Source organism: Anoplopoma fimbria, chromosome 14 (genome assembly GCF_027596085.1).
Source record: "Anoplopoma fimbria isolate UVic2021 breed Golden Eagle Sablefish chromosome 14, Afim_UVic_2022, whole genome shotgun sequence".
Taxonomy (NCBI): Eukaryota; Metazoa; Chordata; class Actinopteri; order Perciformes; family Anoplopomatidae; genus Anoplopoma; species Anoplopoma fimbria.
The window spans coordinates 11,598,895-11,617,652 of NC_072462.1; the positions used below are offsets into that span (position 1 = coordinate 11,598,895).

General features: G+C 40.1%; 1 protein-coding gene across 3 annotated transcripts in view; it reads left to right on the forward strand.

Annotated features, from left to right (window-relative positions):
- Nucleotides 1–18,192, forward strand: part of LOC129102123 (WD repeat-containing protein 7) — a 111,711-nt gene extending 93,519 nt beyond the window's left edge. For all 3 annotated transcript variants that reach the window (XM_054612109.1, XM_054612112.1, XM_054612110.1), the window contains 5 exons: nt 574–723; nt 982–1,064; nt 1,812–1,911; nt 12,381–12,485; nt 14,166–18,192. In XM_054612109.1, coding sequence (XP_054468084.1) covers nt 574–723; nt 982–1,064; nt 1,812–1,911; nt 12,381–12,485; nt 14,166–14,369 — 642 coding nt within the window. In that variant the 3' untranslated portion in view covers nt 14,370–18,192. The remainder of the gene's footprint in view (nt 1–573; nt 724–981; nt 1,065–1,811; nt 1,912–12,380; nt 12,486–14,165) is intronic.
- Nucleotides 18,193–18,758: the final 566 nt, after the last annotated feature.

An 18,758-nucleotide genomic window follows, 5' to 3' on the forward strand; every position in this document is an offset into this window, starting at 1 on the left:
GCCAGGTTGTTTAGGGCTTTGTAGGTGGTGAGTAATATTTTAAAGTCTATCCTGTATTTGACCGGGAGCCAGTGGAGGTTGCATAGGACCGGGGTGATGTGTTCATAGCAGCGGGTGGAGGTGAGCAGTCGAGCGGCAGAGTTCTGAACATATTGGAGTTTATTGAGGATTTTGTTGGGAGAGCCATAGAGGATGCTGTTGCAGTAGTCGAGTCTGGAGGTTATGAGGCCATGGATGAGAATTTCGGTGTTGGCAGAGGACAGGGAGGGCCGGAGGCGTGCAATGTTCCTGAGGTGAAAGAAGGCAGTTTTGGTGATGTGGTTGGCGTGGGGTAGGAAAGATGTATATTTCCTACCCCTACGACGGCTTATATGCTTATATGTATCATATTGGTGGCAGTATTGAACAATTTCAAACAACATACGTAGCTTAAGTATGCACACCCAATGGAGGAGCTGAATTACTAGTTATATAGTCCCAAATGCAGTGTGCTTCTCTAATCATCATGTCTTTCATATATTCTTCCTCCAGTAAGTTACAGATATGTATGTATATGCCTTTTTGGTTTTCCAGGTTCATCGGTACAATGCAGCTCAGGCCAACTCTCAGTCGCAGCAGAACGTTCACACCACCACTCTGGCCAGAGCCAAGACTGAGATACTGCGAGTGATTGACATCCTGATCGAGAAGATGCCCGGAGATGTTGTGGATCTGCTGGTCGAGGTAAACGTTATTATAAATCACATGAAGAGGGCATCTTCCACATTCCCAGTTAAGACTACCCAATTGGATGTTTGGCTTTAAGGAAAATGATAACAAGAATCTCTGTAGAATGTTGAATTTATTTACTAAAGCTACAATACAAACTGTGACAAAAGAAACACAACCATTATGGGAAATATCTTCACCTGCTACTATTCCTTCTCTCCCCCTCCTTTCTCCCACATGTCATCTACTCCTTCTCCACCTCCACTTCTTCAGGTGATGGATATCATCATGTACTGCATTGAAGGGTCTCTGGTGAAGAAGAAAGGACTGCAGGAGTGTTTCCCTGCTATTTGCAAGTAAGTGTGTGTGTGTTTGGGTGTGTTAACAAGCCCCACATGTTTCCTTATGAGTCTGTATATTGATGTATTTTCAGTCTCTTCTTGGCCTCAACATAACAATTGTGTTTGTGTTTTAGGGTGTGTGCATGTTAACATGATACTTTTCAAAAGCTCCAAACAAGACATGTATGAGGTGTTATGGTTATATTATGTAATGTTTTTTTCTTTTTTAGAGAAATGCTAAACAATTCAATTACAATTCAATTAATGTATTTATTATATCACAAATTTGCCTCAGAGGGCTTATAATCTGTTCTGATGAACACACAAAGCTAAGCAAACCATTAGGTGAAACACCAACATGAAATATAGTCCTGGTAATGCCTGCCGTCACGTTGTGCAGGTCTGATGAGTGTGACAAAACCAAAGTGAAATTTACAAGAAAATTTAAAGCTAAGCATCTGTCTTCCCCAACTGGCTGTCAGCAACTGTGTATTTTCCTTGTGAGAATTAAGGATAGGGGTTGGTATGTGAGTGAAGATTTTAAGAGTTTGTCGGCTTAGCTTAATGCAGTCATGTAATCCACCACTGGCTAACAGGCATGCTGTAGTTCAGTTGTTTCTCATGGTTTAGTTTTATGAGAACGAATGTTAACACAGCTTGATTGTTCATTCTTTGTCTTTGAAATCTTCCTGCCTTCTTAGCTAAACTGCAGGATGATGCCCAGTTGAATGGTTAATGTATGTTTGTTTACAACTTTTTCAGGTTCTACATGGTTGGTTATTGTGACCGTAGTCACCGCATCGCTGTTGGAGCTCGCCAGGGTTCAGTGGCCCTCTATGATGTTCGTACTGGAAAATGCCAGGTAAATTCTAAGACCCTCCTCTCAGTAGCTCTGTTGTTTGATCATAACAGGAAGGAAAAGCTCAAGTAGCTGATTAGTTGCTGAATGACACCGAAGTCAAACTTTCGCCTGCTTGCCAGTTTTATCCATTCATCCCTCCATCATCATCCATCCAGCCTTTTTTACCTTTGTTCTTTCCTGCATTCATCTCTGTCCAACTTTTGGTTCATTATTCATTCATTCATCCATCCATTTCACCAACCACCCATCCATCAATCCATCATCCACCCATCCATCATCCATCCATCCACCCACCAACCATCCCTCCATCCAACCAACCAACCAACCATCCACCAATCACTGAACTGAATTTACCATCTACTTTATTAATTCTTCCATTTCTACATAATTTTATCCATCCCTATGTATTTTTTTCCATAAATCACCAAGCGTCCATCATTTGATTAATCTGTCCAACTCCCTATTTAATGGTCCAGTTGTTCCTTATTATCTTTGTATTCTTCTGTCTGTGAGTAGGACGTATTACCTCCAACTACAGGTTAGTAGAGGAAAGGATGAGGAGAGCAATAACAATGGGAGTATATAAAGGGAAATGAGGAGAAAAGAAAGAGGGAAGCAGTGGAGGGGTTCTGTTCCCTCAACTTACTTTTTTTCTCTCAGTAATTGATTAATGATGAAGCAATGACGCTCTTAATCACGTCTTTGTCTTTGCACACATTTATGTTTGATTGTGTGTGAGTTTGTTTAGTGTATCTGTTTGTATGTGTGCTACTTGGCTTTTGTGTGTGTGTTGGTAATTTGCAGCGTATTGATTTGCAGTAACCTGAGCAGTCTAGTCTGGTGTAGGGGGTCATTTATATCTGATAACAGCACTGGCCCCTGTTCACCTGACATTTAGTTTGATTGTGTGTGTGTTTGCGTGTGTGAAGGTACTTATGTTTGTGTGCACAGTGTTAAGACAGGAGACGCTTTTCCTTTGAGTGTTTATTTGCAATAATTAACATTTAATAGATGATGGCATCCAGAAACAGGGCCTGCGTGTGAGAATGCGTCTGGAACTATCTCAAGCATTTCACTTCCAATGTAAGATAAAACTATCATCTTTATTAATAGAGGTGGGTATCTGTCCTCACTGTCACTTGCAAGTGATCAGATCAGGTCACCAACCTATCTGCATGGGTTGCTGTGGTAACGACGGAGGCGTCAGTGACTACGCAGCTTCCCCGCATGGGAAATGGAGGTCTATTTATTTTTTGCATGCCAAGTAGTGATGAGAAACTGCCCCTACGCATTCCGATGTGTCATTCGGGACACGTCACACCATGACAACGTGAAATCCAGTGTGAGGAAGGGACTTTTATTTATTGAGCTAATGCAAATTCCTGTTGTGCAGGAAGTTTAGAGCAGAATCCATGCTACTAGCAGAGCACTTTAGATTGCAACATGGCGGAGAAACGACAGTCCGACTGTGAGGCGAAAGACACTCTGATGTCAAAATTGAGCGGCCAAAGCATTTCCTACTCCACATGTCGCATTTCTACCTCCTCATGTGGTTTCTATTCGATCCTCAAAAACTAGATTTCATGTGTTTTTTTGCTTTTTTATTCTGTTTCTTATTGATTAATAGTATTCCTTTGTACTTCCTGAATCAAGTTAGCAAGTCTTATTTCAGTAATAAAGAAACCGAAATATGTTGAAAGCAACATTTTATCAGATTTTGCTGCCATAAAGTGTTGTCATAAGTGGCGACCAGGTTTTGGTCGTGACAGTCCAGTTAAAAGGCATATCATCTCACTATCTCTCATCCTTTGATCTCAGACCTTACGACACTAGTAAACTAGTAAAGCTAGTGGCATGGCTTTTTGGAAGGCATTGTCAGTTGGTCGGTCCAACCCTTTGGTCCTAACTGAAATATCTCAAAAACTATCAGATGAATAGCCATGAAAACTGTCAGCAGCAGTCTCCTGAATGGCAGTTTAATATAATTCCAAAAATGACCAGTTTTCATTCTCGTTACTTAAACAATGTGTGCATGATGAGCCTTGCTTAGTCAGAAACACTTTCATTTCCTCCTGATTTAAACCAAAGAAAGAATTTAAAAAGATAGAAATGCAGAAAAGAGAAGGTGCTGAAGAGGAATGATGGGTTAAAAGTATGAAAAGAGGAAATAGAGGAGGGACGAAAGGGGAAGAGAAGGAATCAAGGAAAAAGGAGATGAGTAGAGTTTTTGTTCATAATCCATTTGTGTGTGTGTGTGTGTGTGTGTGTGTGTGTGTGTGTGTGTGTGTGTGTGTGTGTGTGTGTGTGTGTGTGTGTGTGTGTGTGTGTGTGTGTGTGTGTGTGTGTGTGTGTGTGTGTGTGTGTGTGTGTGTGTGTGTGTGTGTGTGTGTGTGTGTGCATCCAACTGTAGCTAGCTAGTCCCTGCATGGCCATCTGCCACAGCTTTGATCAGACTCCGTGAACAGCCCTTTGTCAGCTGCATTACTCTCTGTGTGTGTGTGTGTGTGTGTATACGTGTGTGTGTGTGTATACGTGTGTGCGTGTCCAGCTGCTTACTCTGCTTCTTTAACAGACTCTACTGAGTCTACTAATTGAACACAAAGAAACAATCTGACTGATCTTTCTCTCTGCCTGCATCTGTTTCTTTCTGTAACTCCTAGGGAAGCTCCGATCCCACCTTTTTTCAGACCATGTTCCACTATAAATACTTACATTTGGGTACTTGCCAATATTGAGTACCGATATGAGTACTTAATAATACTATTACAGTTCAAACAATGACCCAGAATTTTATTTTATTTTTTCATCAGATGGTCCTCACTTTCTGACCGCTAGTATTTAAAAAATACAACATAATGCTGTTTCTGACATTTTTAACAATCAAGTCTGTGTTTTCCTGACACGAACCGAGCTTAGTTTGCAGTAGGGGTGATAAAATGAGCTATTAAACTATGCTATCAGTTTAAAAGTTAAAAAGCAGAGTAGCCCTGACACCAGAGAAAATGCTCTGTAATTGATGTGCATCCCTGCCTCAGAGTTAACACTGTACATCCCATCATAAGCCAAAAAACAGTGTGGCTAGTCATGAGCTGAAAAATCCCATATGCTTAAGATCGATGGGTTAACTGCAGTCTTACTGTAGAAACCTATGGCATGATAGCAGTAATGATATTGAACATATATACAGCAGATAAAATAAATATTGAACACGTCACCATTTTTCTCAGTAAATATATTTCTAAAGGTCCTATTGACATGAAATTTTCACCAGATGTCGGTAACAACCCAAGTAATCCATACATACAAAGAAAACCAAACAAATAAGTTCAGAAATTAAGTTATGTGTAATAAAATGGAATGACACAGGGAAAAAGTATTGAACACGCTTACTGAAATTTATTTAATACTTCGTACAAAAGCCTTTGTTGGTAATGACAGCTTCAAGACGCCTCCTGTATGGAGAAACTAGTCGCATGCATTGCTCAGATGTGATTTTGGCCCATTCTTCCACACAAACAGTCTTCAAATCTTGAAGGTTCCGTGGGCCTCTTCTATGAACTCTGATTTTAGTTATTTCCATAGATTTTCTATTGGATTCAAGTCAGGTGATTGGCTGGGCCATTCTAGCAGCTTTATTTTCTTTCTCTGAAACCAATTGAGAGTTTCCTTGGCTGTGTGTTTGGGATAATTGTCTTGCTCAAATGTCCACCCTTGTTTCATCTTCATCATCCTGGTAGATGGCAGCAGATTTTTTTCAAGAATGTCTCAGTAAATTTTTCCATTCATCTTTCCTTCAATGATATGAAGTTTGCCAGTGCCGTATGCTGAAAAACAGCCCCACACCATGATGTTCCACCTCCAAACTTCACTGTTGGTGTGGTGTTTTTGGGGTGATGTGCAGTGCCATTTGACCTTCAAACATGGTGTGTATTATGGCATCCAAAGAGTTCAATTTTGTCTCATCTGACCAGACTATATTCTCCCAGTATTTCACAGGCTTGTCTAAATGTTGTGCAGAAAACTTTAAACGAGCTTCAACATGCTTTTTCTTCAGCAATGGAGTCTTGCGTGGTGAGCGTGCATACAGGCCACGGCGGTTGAGTGCATTATTTATTGTTTTCTTTGAAACAATTGTACCTGCTAATTCCAGGTCTTTCTGAAGCTCTCCACAAGTGGTCCAGGGCTCTTGGACAACTTTTCAGATAATTCTTTTCACTCCTCTGTCAGAAATCTTGCGAGGAGAACCTGGTCGTGGCCGGTTTATGGTGAAATGATGTTCTTTCCACTTCCGGATTATGGCCCCAACAGTGCTCACTGGAACATTCAGAAGTTTAGTAATCCTTCTGTAACCAATGCCATCAGCACCTCCCTTTCTTCATGTGTTCAATACTATTTCCCTGTGTCATTCCATTTTATTACACATAACTTAATTTCTGATCTTATTTGTTTGGTTTTCTTTGTATGTATGTATTACTTGGATTGTTACCGACATCTGGTGAACATTTCATGTCAATAGCACCTTTAGAAATATATTTACTGAGAAAAATGACGACGTAAATGTATATAAACGCCATATATGTATATGTATATATATATACATATACATATATGGTTTTACTACATCTGTGTTAATAATAAGAGAAGTCTACTGAGTCGTTCTTTAATTTCTTGATTTTGTCTTTACAATCATAAACATCATGTGGCACCAGAACGTGGAGGAAACACAAAAAAGCCCTGAAGCTCTGCCCCTGCTGCAGCATAGAGCAATATTGCTCGTAAATTCAAAGTTTAATGATATTGAATATTTTGTGTGTCTTAATCACACCAACGTCAATACTGCACACATTTACCTCCCCAGCAATACACCTGTACAGTGTGAAGGAGATCAGATGAGTGGTTCTCGAGATATGTAAAGGATACACACACACACATACTTACAGATGTAACTGTACTGCTAATTCTACCCAATTATTAGCATTGTGATTATACCATTTTCAAACAAATACTTTAGCTGCAGTTGTAGTTCTATGGATACCCAGTTTACATTGTTAGCATTATGTGTCGATGTAACGTCTAATGTAACACTACGCTTTCCACAAGGATATGGAGCAGCCAGCAGCCATGTAATGCCCCACCAGCAGAAAATAAATGTCAGAAAAAGACAAAATATTTGTACCCAGTTATTAGCACGTTTAGCTTTCCCTTAAAATAGCAGTCTTGGTTACCCACCAGTACCCAGTGGTTAGCATTGTTAACATTACCTTATTTAAACAACTTTACTTTGGTAACACTCTCTTTTGTAACAGTGTGACACATCACTTAGGTCGGACATTAGCTTGGTTGGCATCCCCCTGTGTGTAATTGGGGTCATGGCATAGCCTTCAGGGAGTATGAGGCTGAATAGCGGCTGAACAGGTGGTTTAATACACGTTTGTCTGTAAGCTTGAGAAGCCCCAGCCTCCCTCCTGCAGTGTACACCAGCAGCACTTGCTCCAGCCTCGGCCCATGTGGCCTTTAATACATGATGCAGCTCAATGTAACAAACACATCGATACAAGTTAATCGAATATGCAACGTACGGTTTGTGAGCTTTCAACCAAAATGCCTTTATTATAGCAGTCCCTTATGGTGGAAGCAGTAACACCACTGAAACATTTCAAACACTAATCTGTGAATGATGCAACCTTCAGTGAAAACATCCTTCTATTGGCTAAATTCAGTCTAATTTTAAGAGGCGGGGTTTAAGAGCTGTCAGTGTTTGTCACAGGGGATGGAAATAAGATGGGATGAGCCGTCAGTATGACACACACACACACACACACACACACTGACACACACACACACACACACGGTCGAGTCCCCTAGGCATCAGGTGTATTGAAGTACAGAGTGCTGTAAATGGTTTCAGTGTGCTTCACTGCTCTCTGATAGGCTGATTGATTTGGTAGGCAGTCCACCGTGACACAAACACACACACACCTACACACACACACACACGCACATACACGCACACACACACACACACACACACTCACTGATCAAAATATATACGAAAGATTCAATATTTGATGCACATTAAACTGTTATATTGTGCAACCTGTTTCTCTCTCTGTTCATACATGGGTTTTTCCTGTTTACATCTTTTTTTTTTTTTTTTTTTTTTTTACTGTTTCCACCAGTTTGTACTCCTAAATGGTGTAAATACAGTCAAATGCTCAGTTCAAATTCCCTGTGATCACAGAGCGCTCATAATGTCCTCTGGGCTTACTGCTCTTGCAACCCTGATCTCTGCCTGTACAGTTTTCAGTTTCAACAGTTTAAGAGCAACATTGGTCTCATATTTTGAACTAAGTGGAGCCTTGAATACTACAGGTAATCAATGTATAAATTGTTACTTTGAACAATTTTATTGCATTTGATGAAACCATGAATAAACTAATAACATTTCCAATTAATCAATTTATAAATAAATATAAGTAGTTAGTTATTTACATATTCCATCACAGTTCATTTGTGTTCATTCAGAGTTTCCATTTCCATCACAATCTGTAGACGTTTGACCAGTGAATGAATCGAATGAATCAACCAATGAATAGCAACACAAGCTCTGATTGGTCAGATCAAAGTTATGAGTTAGTCAGAGCCAAGGTGTTGGCAGGAATCCTGTGTGTGTGTGTGTGTTGTGTTTGTTTGTAGTCGGAGCTCAAGACTCCATAGCATTCCAAAGGATTATTAAATTATATTGACCAACAATTATTTAATTGCATTGCTTTTGTCTGCTACAGCATACATATCTGCTCTGTAAGTCACTTGTCTTGTTTCCTTTGATAAAAAATCTCAAATTGATGTTTTACAATTTTCTGAGGGCACCTTGCTAGTTTTGCGCTAATTTGACGGAATAACATTGCAGTATCAGTCGATGTAGATGGAGACCTTTTTTTTTATACAGCCAATCAAATCTTGCATAAAGCAGTAACTGTGTTCCATCTTAGGCAGACAGCAGCCAGCTACACAACACAAGAGCCACAGACTTTGAACAACCACATTAGCTTTACGGCTAAAGTCTCCTTCTATAGGAATTGAGTCTCAGACATGACGCAGCTGTTCACTGGAAGAATCTGAATCCTCACTGGCTTAAACAAAGACAACCAGTACCTAAATGCAGAATGAGTAGGATGTGTCTGTTGCAGTTTGTACGACAGCAGAAGTATACGCCCCGGACCAACGTTAGGGTTTAGTATTGCTCGCCAGCAGGTGAAAGTTTTTCCACAACCTTTTGGTGTTTTGGCCTTGCAATGTTTGTGTTTTTTTGTAGCTTCCTCTTGAATGCGTGCTTATGGTCTGGAATCTGGTCTTTACGTTTTTGTTGACGCCCTGGACACAGAAAAATCTGCAAATATAGGTAGACGGCAGGGTCTCACACACTTCTAGTCTGTCATAAGTAGCAGAATACATGCCGATGGTGTCAAGTGCCACTTGTAGAAATGGCAGCTGTAGCTCAGGTGGTGGAAGAGGTAAGTTGATCAACAGTTTGTAGAATAGTCCTCGAGCCAACACTAAACCCCAATTGCATGAAGTTCAGTTACCTAGATCTTAAAAACTGGATGTTGGTGTTAATTTAATTCTTGACGGCTTCTTTAGTTTGACATGACGAATGTTTGCCAACAAACTGCATCCACTTTGATTACTTTTTTAACAATTTTCCTTGGGACACGCGATATGTGACCTCGCCAAGGAGAAAAAAATGGAAGAGAAAGATGAAAAGAAGGATGGAAAGAGGGGATTGTGAAGAGGTGAGAGAGGGAGGAAAGAAACTGAGGTAGACTGGGATGAAGGCTGTAAAGAAATCAAAATAATTCACCTTTTTTCTTTCTAGCCAACACTGCTGGAATCTAATAGGATTTCCCCTAAAAGCAGGAGGGAGAGAACGAATTAAAAAGATGAGATTTTCATTTCATTGCGTTTTTTCTGCTTTAATCGCCACGGACGGGTTATTATTTCATGGTCTGGAAGCCTGAGGCAACGCATCTTAATCTCATCTGAAGGTGAGAGTTTGTAATCCCAGGCAGAGGCGGGGCGGGGCGGGGATTTTCTAGGAGGGGGGGCGTTTATTGCGTTACACACCCTGCATCTGGTGGGACAGTTTATTGCGTTACGCGCGGCAGCGGCGTCGCTTCATTTCGTCCCCTGAGTTCTGGAGGCGAATGGCAGCATCTGTTGGACCAGAAGCCGCCCCTCATCTGATGGAGTTATCTCGTCCAAACCAAACACTTACTGTCAAGGAGAATCTGGGCGGCGCGGCGGCAAAACCAGTTTTTCTGAAATGCCTCGATGAAATTTCAAACCAGGACCAAAATTTGTGTTGAATCTCGTCTTTATCACAAAGTAGAATTTATTGGGTTCAAACCTGGAGCTGCTGCTGCCGCTGCAGTTTGGATTCATTAGCAAGAGGAATCGTCCTTAGCTAGCATGGAGGATGAGGAACGATGTGGAGTTGTTTGAGACAGGTTTTTAAGGTTGTTTGGAATTCTTTTTTTATAAAAACACATTTGTTCCAGTCTGCTTTTCAGCTGTGTAAAGGTTCTATAGAACCTCAATAACACTGCGTTACACTTCATTAACTGTTCAAACTGGGGAACAATTTTGGGGCCTTAAGAGTGCCTCTCACCACTAACTCCAAAGCCATTGCATGAGAACCTGGAACATTATAACATGCAGAGACATATTCCAGACAGGAGAGTTGTATTCCCTATCCTATACCCCCTTAACCAAGGGAAAATCAGTTTGCATTCTGCAAAATGAATAATGCAGGAAGACAGGCTGCTTCAAGTGCTGCTGTTAAAGTCACAGGTTTCTAGTTTTATGGGGGTGTTGTCCAGTGTTGTGTGCTGACAAAAAACAACAGTGTAAGCCAGCGGCAGCAAGACTGAAAAGATGCATCATAGTTTAACAGAACTTAATCTGTAAAAACAGGACTGCTTGGAAAAACCTTAAGCAGCATCATCAAGTACGGATAGATAAAAAAAACTAAAGTCCACAGCTGTAGCTGAATTAAGGCCTTTGTAAACCAGGTCCGTATTGTTGTCTGAGTTTTTAATCATTCTTCTGATTAAAAACGTTATACATAGAAACTTTACACATGAGTCCGGTACATTTTATTATTGTATCTGTGCAATTTTTTTAAATACAAGACAAAATGAATAAAGTATATGGCTGAACAATCACTACCGTCTGATCTATCGTACTTGCTTTAGTTGCGACCGTCCCCGATTTAAAGCAGTTCTGTGATCAGCTGCCACAATCCATCTTTAGATTCTGCATCCCGTTATTCTTGACTCAGATTGTCTTAAAGCGCTTCGTGCTGGGAGACAAATCAGCTAATCAGATGCCATTTTGAATGATGACGTTTGCATGTACGGTGGCTCCTAGTGGTCAAACAACTCTGATGATGCGAAAAAGGGCAGAAAGACAAACCCCTACCAAAAACTTGAGTTGTTGTGTTAACGTGATTGCACACTGAGTCCAAAATATCGACTCAGTGTGCAAAGGCCTTTAGTTATCTTTTCAGGTCCTGAATACTATTCCTTTAATATCTCTGCAGTGACTTAGAACATATCTCTAGTACTTACAGTGAGTTTAATATAAATATTCCTATGATCATTTTCTGTCGTTACTATTTATATTTATACCTCTTGAATTTATAATCTTTTCACTATAATAGTCCAGGGACTGTTGGTAGTTGGCAGAATATTCATAACTCATCAGGATCAATACACCGCCGTGGTGTTATTGGTCCTAACCACCAGTTTACTGCAGTGACTCTAGAGGCCACGGACTTTCACATTTCATCATTTTATCTTCAGGGCGACATTTCTTGATGTTCTAAGCACAAAGACCTGCGAGTTGTGACTGATGAAGCCCGTCTGTCTGTCTGTCTGTCTGTCTGTCTGTCTGTCTGTCTGTCTGTCTGTCTGTCTGTCTGTCTGTCTGTCTGTCTGTCTGTCTGTCTGTCTGTCTGTCCGTCCGCTGCACCTCAACATTTCCCATCAGGCCTTTCAGACAGAAAGACTCCAATCCTTACAATCTCCTGTCTCCATTCATATCACCAAGCTTCGTTATTTCTTCATCGTATCACTTTCAGCAACACCTTCCTCCCACACACACTTACACAGCTGAGCACTCCTTGATGAACTGAACAATTACACACAGTGTAGCTCTTTGGCTTTTAATAAGTAGTGCTAAAGACTTTTTCATTAGGAAAGTTTTATTGGATTTTTGTTTTCTTATAAAGCACTTTAGAAGATGCAATTACATGATAAACTTTGGATTTTTTTCACCAAATGATTCCATCATGAAAACCGTGTCTCTAAAATTCAGAAGAAGCAGTTTATACAAGAGTTTTCAGCTCCTATTAAAAAAATGCCTTTGGTTTAATGAGTCTGTTTCACTTTCTTTCTCTGTCTCCCTAGAACATCCACGGTCATAAGGGTCCGATCACAGCGGTGTCGTTCGCCCCTGATGGCCGTTACCTGGCAACGTACTCCAACGCTGACAGCCACATCTCCTTCTGGCAGGTGCATAACAAACACACACACAAATACAAATACAGATACATGCTGATGGTAAGACATCAATTCTTTCCAAAGGGATTAAGTCACATATCGTTCCTCTTACCTGTAGTGCTACTTATCTTTCAAGATTGTGTTGGTGTGAGTTGTTTGGAAATATCGGCAGTAGAGATGTCTGCCCTATGTCCAATATAACGGGACAAGATGGAAATCAGCTTATGGTGCTCAAAGCGACCCACAAATTTTTGATCACATGCTATACATACGAAAACTGAATAAATAATTACAAATAAAAGTTCCAGTGCAAAATATTAACAACATCTAAATAAACAATAAGTCGGTGGACCAATCACACACGTACATGATAAAACACACACACACACTTCAGACATCTTCTTCCCAGAACTGTTATTTTGAATGAAAGGTCTTTACGACCTCTGACATGACTGTCTGCAGACACACACGCACACACACACACACACACACACACACTCACTAATGGCATTACTGTAAGCATAAACCGCTGCTAGCGCGCCGGCAAGACGGCTGCTGTGGTAATGAGCTGGCAGACGCTCTGTCGGTGTGTGTGTGTGTGTGTGTGTGTGTGTGTGTGTGTGTGTGTGTGTGTGTGTGTGTGTGTGTGTGTGTGTGTGTGTGTGTGTGTGTGTGTGTGTGTGTGTGTGTGTGTGTGTGTGTGTGTGTGAGGGGCGCTGTCGTCTCAGGAAACGATAGAGTTTCTTCTTGTTGTTTTTTTCCTATACACACACACGCCGTGTGCCTCCTTCACAGGACGCATCGACAGAAGCATTACAGGTTGAATTTATATTTCCTCAGAGAGTTCAGCCCTTCAATCACTAACAGGAACTCATGAAGAGGGTCTTCTTACCAAAATCTTCAACAACTTTTCTTTCACTGTTGACAGTGCAGTTTGTTTAGAATCTCTACTAAGTACCACAGAAAATGGAAGAGGAAGCAGGTACATCTTTGAAGCACGGGAAAGTTTCAAAGTTTCAGATCCCTCTGATCCATCTAGTATTATTTGTTGTTATTGTTGCAAAGAACAATAAAGTGATTAATAATACTGTTGAATCAACATGACATCATTTTAAACACTCACTTCACCCGAAATGTTTTGCTCATTGTTACATCTCTTGAGTGTTTGAGTTTCACTGTGGAGACTGAAGTATGTGCAGAGATGAAGCCATATCAAACACAAAACCTCAATATTTAGTCAAAATGCATGAACCACCATAAGGCCCTTACAATTTCAGTTATTGTATAATACCCATGAGCTTGAGCTGCCTTGCTTTGGAGAAGAAACCTGTCAGTTCTAATGTGTAGCAAATTCAGAACAATTCATTGTTGCAGTTATGAACAAAGACGTGTAAAGACAGTTACTGAAATCATTGCAAACTGATCCACAATTTGAAAGTAAACTGATTTAAACTGCTGTGTTTAATCAGCTTTTATAAGGTTATTTTGGGGCTTTAGCTAACTGTTAGCATTATCAATTTCAATAATTGATTTGTTCTTACAGCCATTTATAGATTTAGTCCAGTGTGAGAATGTCCTCCTTGTTTAAAAACGTAACTTTTGATTTTAGTAACCAGAAGAAGTGTAGATTGATTGATGGCTTATGCTAGATAAGGTTTATCTGTAGCTTGGTGTGTTCCCTGTCCTCCTCAGATGAACACCAGTCTTCTGGGCAGCATCGGGATGTTGAACTCGGCCCCTCAGCTCCGCTGCATTAAGACCTACCAGGTCCCTCCGGTGCAGCCGGCATCCCCAGGATCCCAAAACCACCTGAAGCTAGCCCGCCTCATCTGGACCTCCAACCGCAACGTCATCCTGATGGCCCACGACGGCAAGGAGCACCGCTTCATGGTCTAAAACATATCTGTATCTCCAGCCGAGACCTCGTGGGTTGTCTGTTAATAGGGTCTAAAATGTTGTCGCATGGATTCACTTTAGTTTAATTTGAAGTATGTAAACCTGAGCTGCAGAGTCCAACAATTGATAGTGTCTCAAAATAAGTGAAGCTGATCATTAAGGGTTGGGTTTTTATTAAAGGGTTGTCCTAAATAATGACACAAATGAAAAATCCCAAAGCATCAAGCTGCAGCTTGGCAAGTAAAGAAAAAGCCCAGCTCAGGTCCAGGTTTGAATCATTGTGTAATTTATTGAAAAGCTGTGATAGAAGGCTTGTTTACATTATGTATTTTTTAGTTAACACTTTCTTGTCATTCCTATTTATTTGCTGTTTTTGCCAGATGTCACAGATCTGTTCTGTCGCCGTCTTGGGCCCCAACTGTTGCTTTTATTTAAAGTCGGCCTTTAGCTTGCTGCCATTTCGTTTCCCTACTTACATTTTAAGTTTTATTTTAGTGCTAAATAAAATCATCTTATGGCTAAATGTTTGGAAAATGTACTTTGCAGAAACACTGATTGGAGTATGGATTCAACATAGGGACTCAAAAGGAATCAATCTTCTCTCCATCTTCTGTTTTTTATGTAAAAGTTTATTTGGGAGTCAAAAACTGGAATGAATTATTTCTAGTAGACTGCTGAAAATATGGAAACAAATCTCTCCACTGCTCTCTAGAATGATTTGGTACACACATTTCAGACTGCACGTTTGCTTGCGTGTGAGTTCCTTGGTGTTTGCTTTTACTTTTGGGACACCTTCAAATCCTTTCCACCTTCTCAGAGCTTCACGCAGAAATGTGTGTGATTGTGTTCACACCCAAGTGTATTTTCACAAACACACATTCTCACTTCAGACTGCTCTTCTTAAAAAGAGGATCACAGTAAACGTTTGGATACTGGAGGGTCCCTATTCAGTTACATTTTTGAGTTAAATTGCTATTGCTCCTCGGTACTCGTTAGTACCTGGTGCCATGGTAATATATTTAGTCAATTATTCATCCAAGTTTGTCAGTTTCGTAAAGAATTCTTCCTTTCCTCGTTTTCCCTTTTGCGTTGCTGTATACCACATCAGCTTTGTTCAGCCTCGTATACCCCTTTACACCTTGCATTAATTAATTATGAATTGATTGTGTGTTTGTTTGCAGATGACAAAGCTTTATTTTTCACTGATATATGTGAAGACTTCTCTTCGTCCTTTGCAGCTTTCCTCTTTTATTCATCCTGCTCCCAATGTGTACAGGATATATATATATATCATCAGAACTGCTGCGTAATGTAGTCTGTTAATCTTGTACAGTGAGCGTAGATCCTGTTTGGTGTATTTGTTGTGGCTAACGTGACTGTCTGCCTGGCACTGACTAGTTCTTTAAATGAGTGAATGTCCTGTTTAAGTCGATTGAAAACTTTATATTCAGAAATATATATATAACACAGTATTCCATTTACATCTTTAGGTGTTTGATGAAGATCTTGACTGTCATTTTATTTGGAGTAACAGTAGGTTATAAATGGGACACGTTTGCAGTTTAATATTTCTTATTTTCCTTTTGAAAGAAAGCTGCATCTGTTCTCTTAAATGTTGCTAACATTACTTATAAGTAACACGAGATAAGACAAATAGGTATTTATCCTTGAACTAACCATATCTATCACTTCTTATACAGTTTTAGCAGCTTAATCTTTTTACAGAAAAGCTGAAAATCTTGCTTTTGCTGGCCTACAGTGGTTTATGCTCTTACCTTGCTTCAGTGATGTAGAAGTGTACTCCACTGTGTTTCAGTACACCACGACTTTACAGTTTGGTGTCAGTATTTTTAATTCTGTCTTTATAGTTTTCTGAACTGAGTTTTTATGGCTGTTGACACGTTTTTGCACACTATACCTTAACCGTTGTTAAGGACCTTTTGAAAAAAATAAAATAAAAATAGTTTTCACTGTTTTAGCAACCTGTTCACACTCCCTATTCGTCAAATACTGAAGCTTGCTCAGTTCCCCTAATCGTCTGATACCGACCTTTTAGCTGCTGTGTGCTTTCAACTAACTCCAATGTAAACCCACTGTGTCATTATTAGACGTTCAGAGCAAATTAAGTATTATAAACAGCGAGAACGTCTGCTTTGGTTCATGGTGGAAGGTCAAACAAACACCCATGAGACTGCAGTTCATGTCCTTAGTGTAACCAAGTTGACTTATTTTACCATACTATTGTAATGTTACATATGTATTTGACTCACACAGCGTATGCACGTTAAGTCAATTTTACTTATTTTAACCCAAACCACAATGTTTTCCCGAACATAAGCACGTAGTTTTGTTGGGTAAGTTAACCTAAAAACAAATTCTTGTGGAAACGAAACAAGAGGAAACTGTATGTTTCCTGTGAACACCGAAGTTAATTTTGAAAAGACACTATGCATGTAGCGAGTGGATACTGACGCGTTGTCAGTATGCGTGTCACAAGCTGATGCTGACACTCGTTACTTGCCACGTCCAAAACTGAAGCTAGGGGGGAATATAGAGTGTATTAGTTTGAAGCGTTAGGCCACTGACCAAGCCCCGGTATGTGACGAGATGGGAGTGAGAAGCTGTTGGTATTAGTGCTCAGAGTTTTAAACAGAAAGAGAAATATATACATATACAGACATTATATTTATAGAGTTACCATTTTCTGTCAGAATCCGACTGAATTTAGATTTAGATTTTTTCTACTCTTGGTACATGAATTTGGCAAGACCCTTTACTATCTTTAATTCTATATTTTCCACTCTGCCTCCTCCTCTTCTCTGTCCTCCCTCCTGTCCTTCCTCCATCTCCTGTCAGTTTCATTAGTGCTGTCAGAAAGCTTCTAACACCGTTACACACCTGTAAACCCGAGTGTGTCAAAGCTTTTCACAAGTTCTTCCTCTCTTTAAAAAAAAAAATCAAAAAATCCAGCAGCTCGTCAGACGGCGTGCTGAAAACACTCTCACACACACACACCCGCGTCAAGTCCAGCAGGTCCAGACAGCTTTGAGATCTTAATCTTTGGTTTTCTCTGCCACTCTTAACAGTTTGAGAAAATATGTTTTTGGCAGCCTCCCTAGGGAGGAAAGGTGAGAAAAATAAAGAAGGCAGAGAGGAAGAGTGCAAGAGTAAGTAACAAGTGAGGAAAATCAGGGCATCCAGCCAGAAAAAAAGAGGTTCTTTGGTGGAGGTAGTGAACCGGAATGTCTAAGAGAACGGTGTGGTTTTTCTGCAAATGCAGCAACATGGAACAAAAATAAGACATGTGGTGCAATTATTGAAAATGTCTCCAAACACTGCAAATTAATTCATTAAATTGATCTTTACAGCAACAAGTGGTGCTGTTCTGTGACTTAGATATACAAATGATAAATATGACAGGTGCAGTCCTAGATATTTTGGTCCCTCTTGTTTCTCTGATTATGTTATTACTCCAATTATCTTATTCCAAATAACAAAGGATTTACCTCAGTTTTAAATATGTTTTATGGGCAATGACCAGTCTATGTTCTAAAAAGTAAATTGTCGGCTTAACTTAGTTTGCAACATTCAAACATTTAGTTCTGAATTGAACATTAATTTTGTTTTGATTATTTATTGTTCATGCATTAAACTCAGTCTTGATATTAAAGTGCGTGTGTGCGTGTGTGTGTGTGTGTGTGTGTGTGTGTGCGTGATGTAGTGCATGTATATGAGCTTCCCTTGATGTACCACAGAGCAGGTTGAATCTACATATAAACAACACGTGTCGTGTTAATATGTGTGTCATTGACTTTGTGTTCAATAAAGATGAAAAATGAAACGGTGGTTGTTAAATATCTGTGCTCCTGTTTCATGCTCCATATTAATTTCTTTCAGAATAAGCCGGGTATGTTTTCACCTCCCAGATTAAAGTTGTTCTGACTGATAAAATTTGATACTAAGTAAAAAAAAAACTGCAGTAAGAGAGAGCCAATCTTCAGCAGCTGCCACACTTTCAGAGCTAATCTTTCTAGTGATTCAGACACATCACTTCTAAGTAGTTTAGCTGGGGACTTTTGTTGCTTTCCTGCTTCTCTCTCTGTAATTAAAAACAGTCCCAGGTCCCAGCTATGTTTTAGAGCACTAGTGCAGTACCGGTTTGGGGTGTGGCCCTGCATAATGGGCCGGTCGGTTGGCCCCCGGAAGTGCTGCTTGCAGTTCTGCTGACAACTGCTTGTCACTCTTTCACTCCAGCAAAGTGAAGAAGGGTTCTGCTGTAACGTTAGTATATCCCAACACATGCTTATCCTAACTCGCTTCTTTGCTCGGTCAGTCCATTGGCATCACTTTTTTTTCCAGCATCAAACTACGTCACTTTACTAAGGGAGC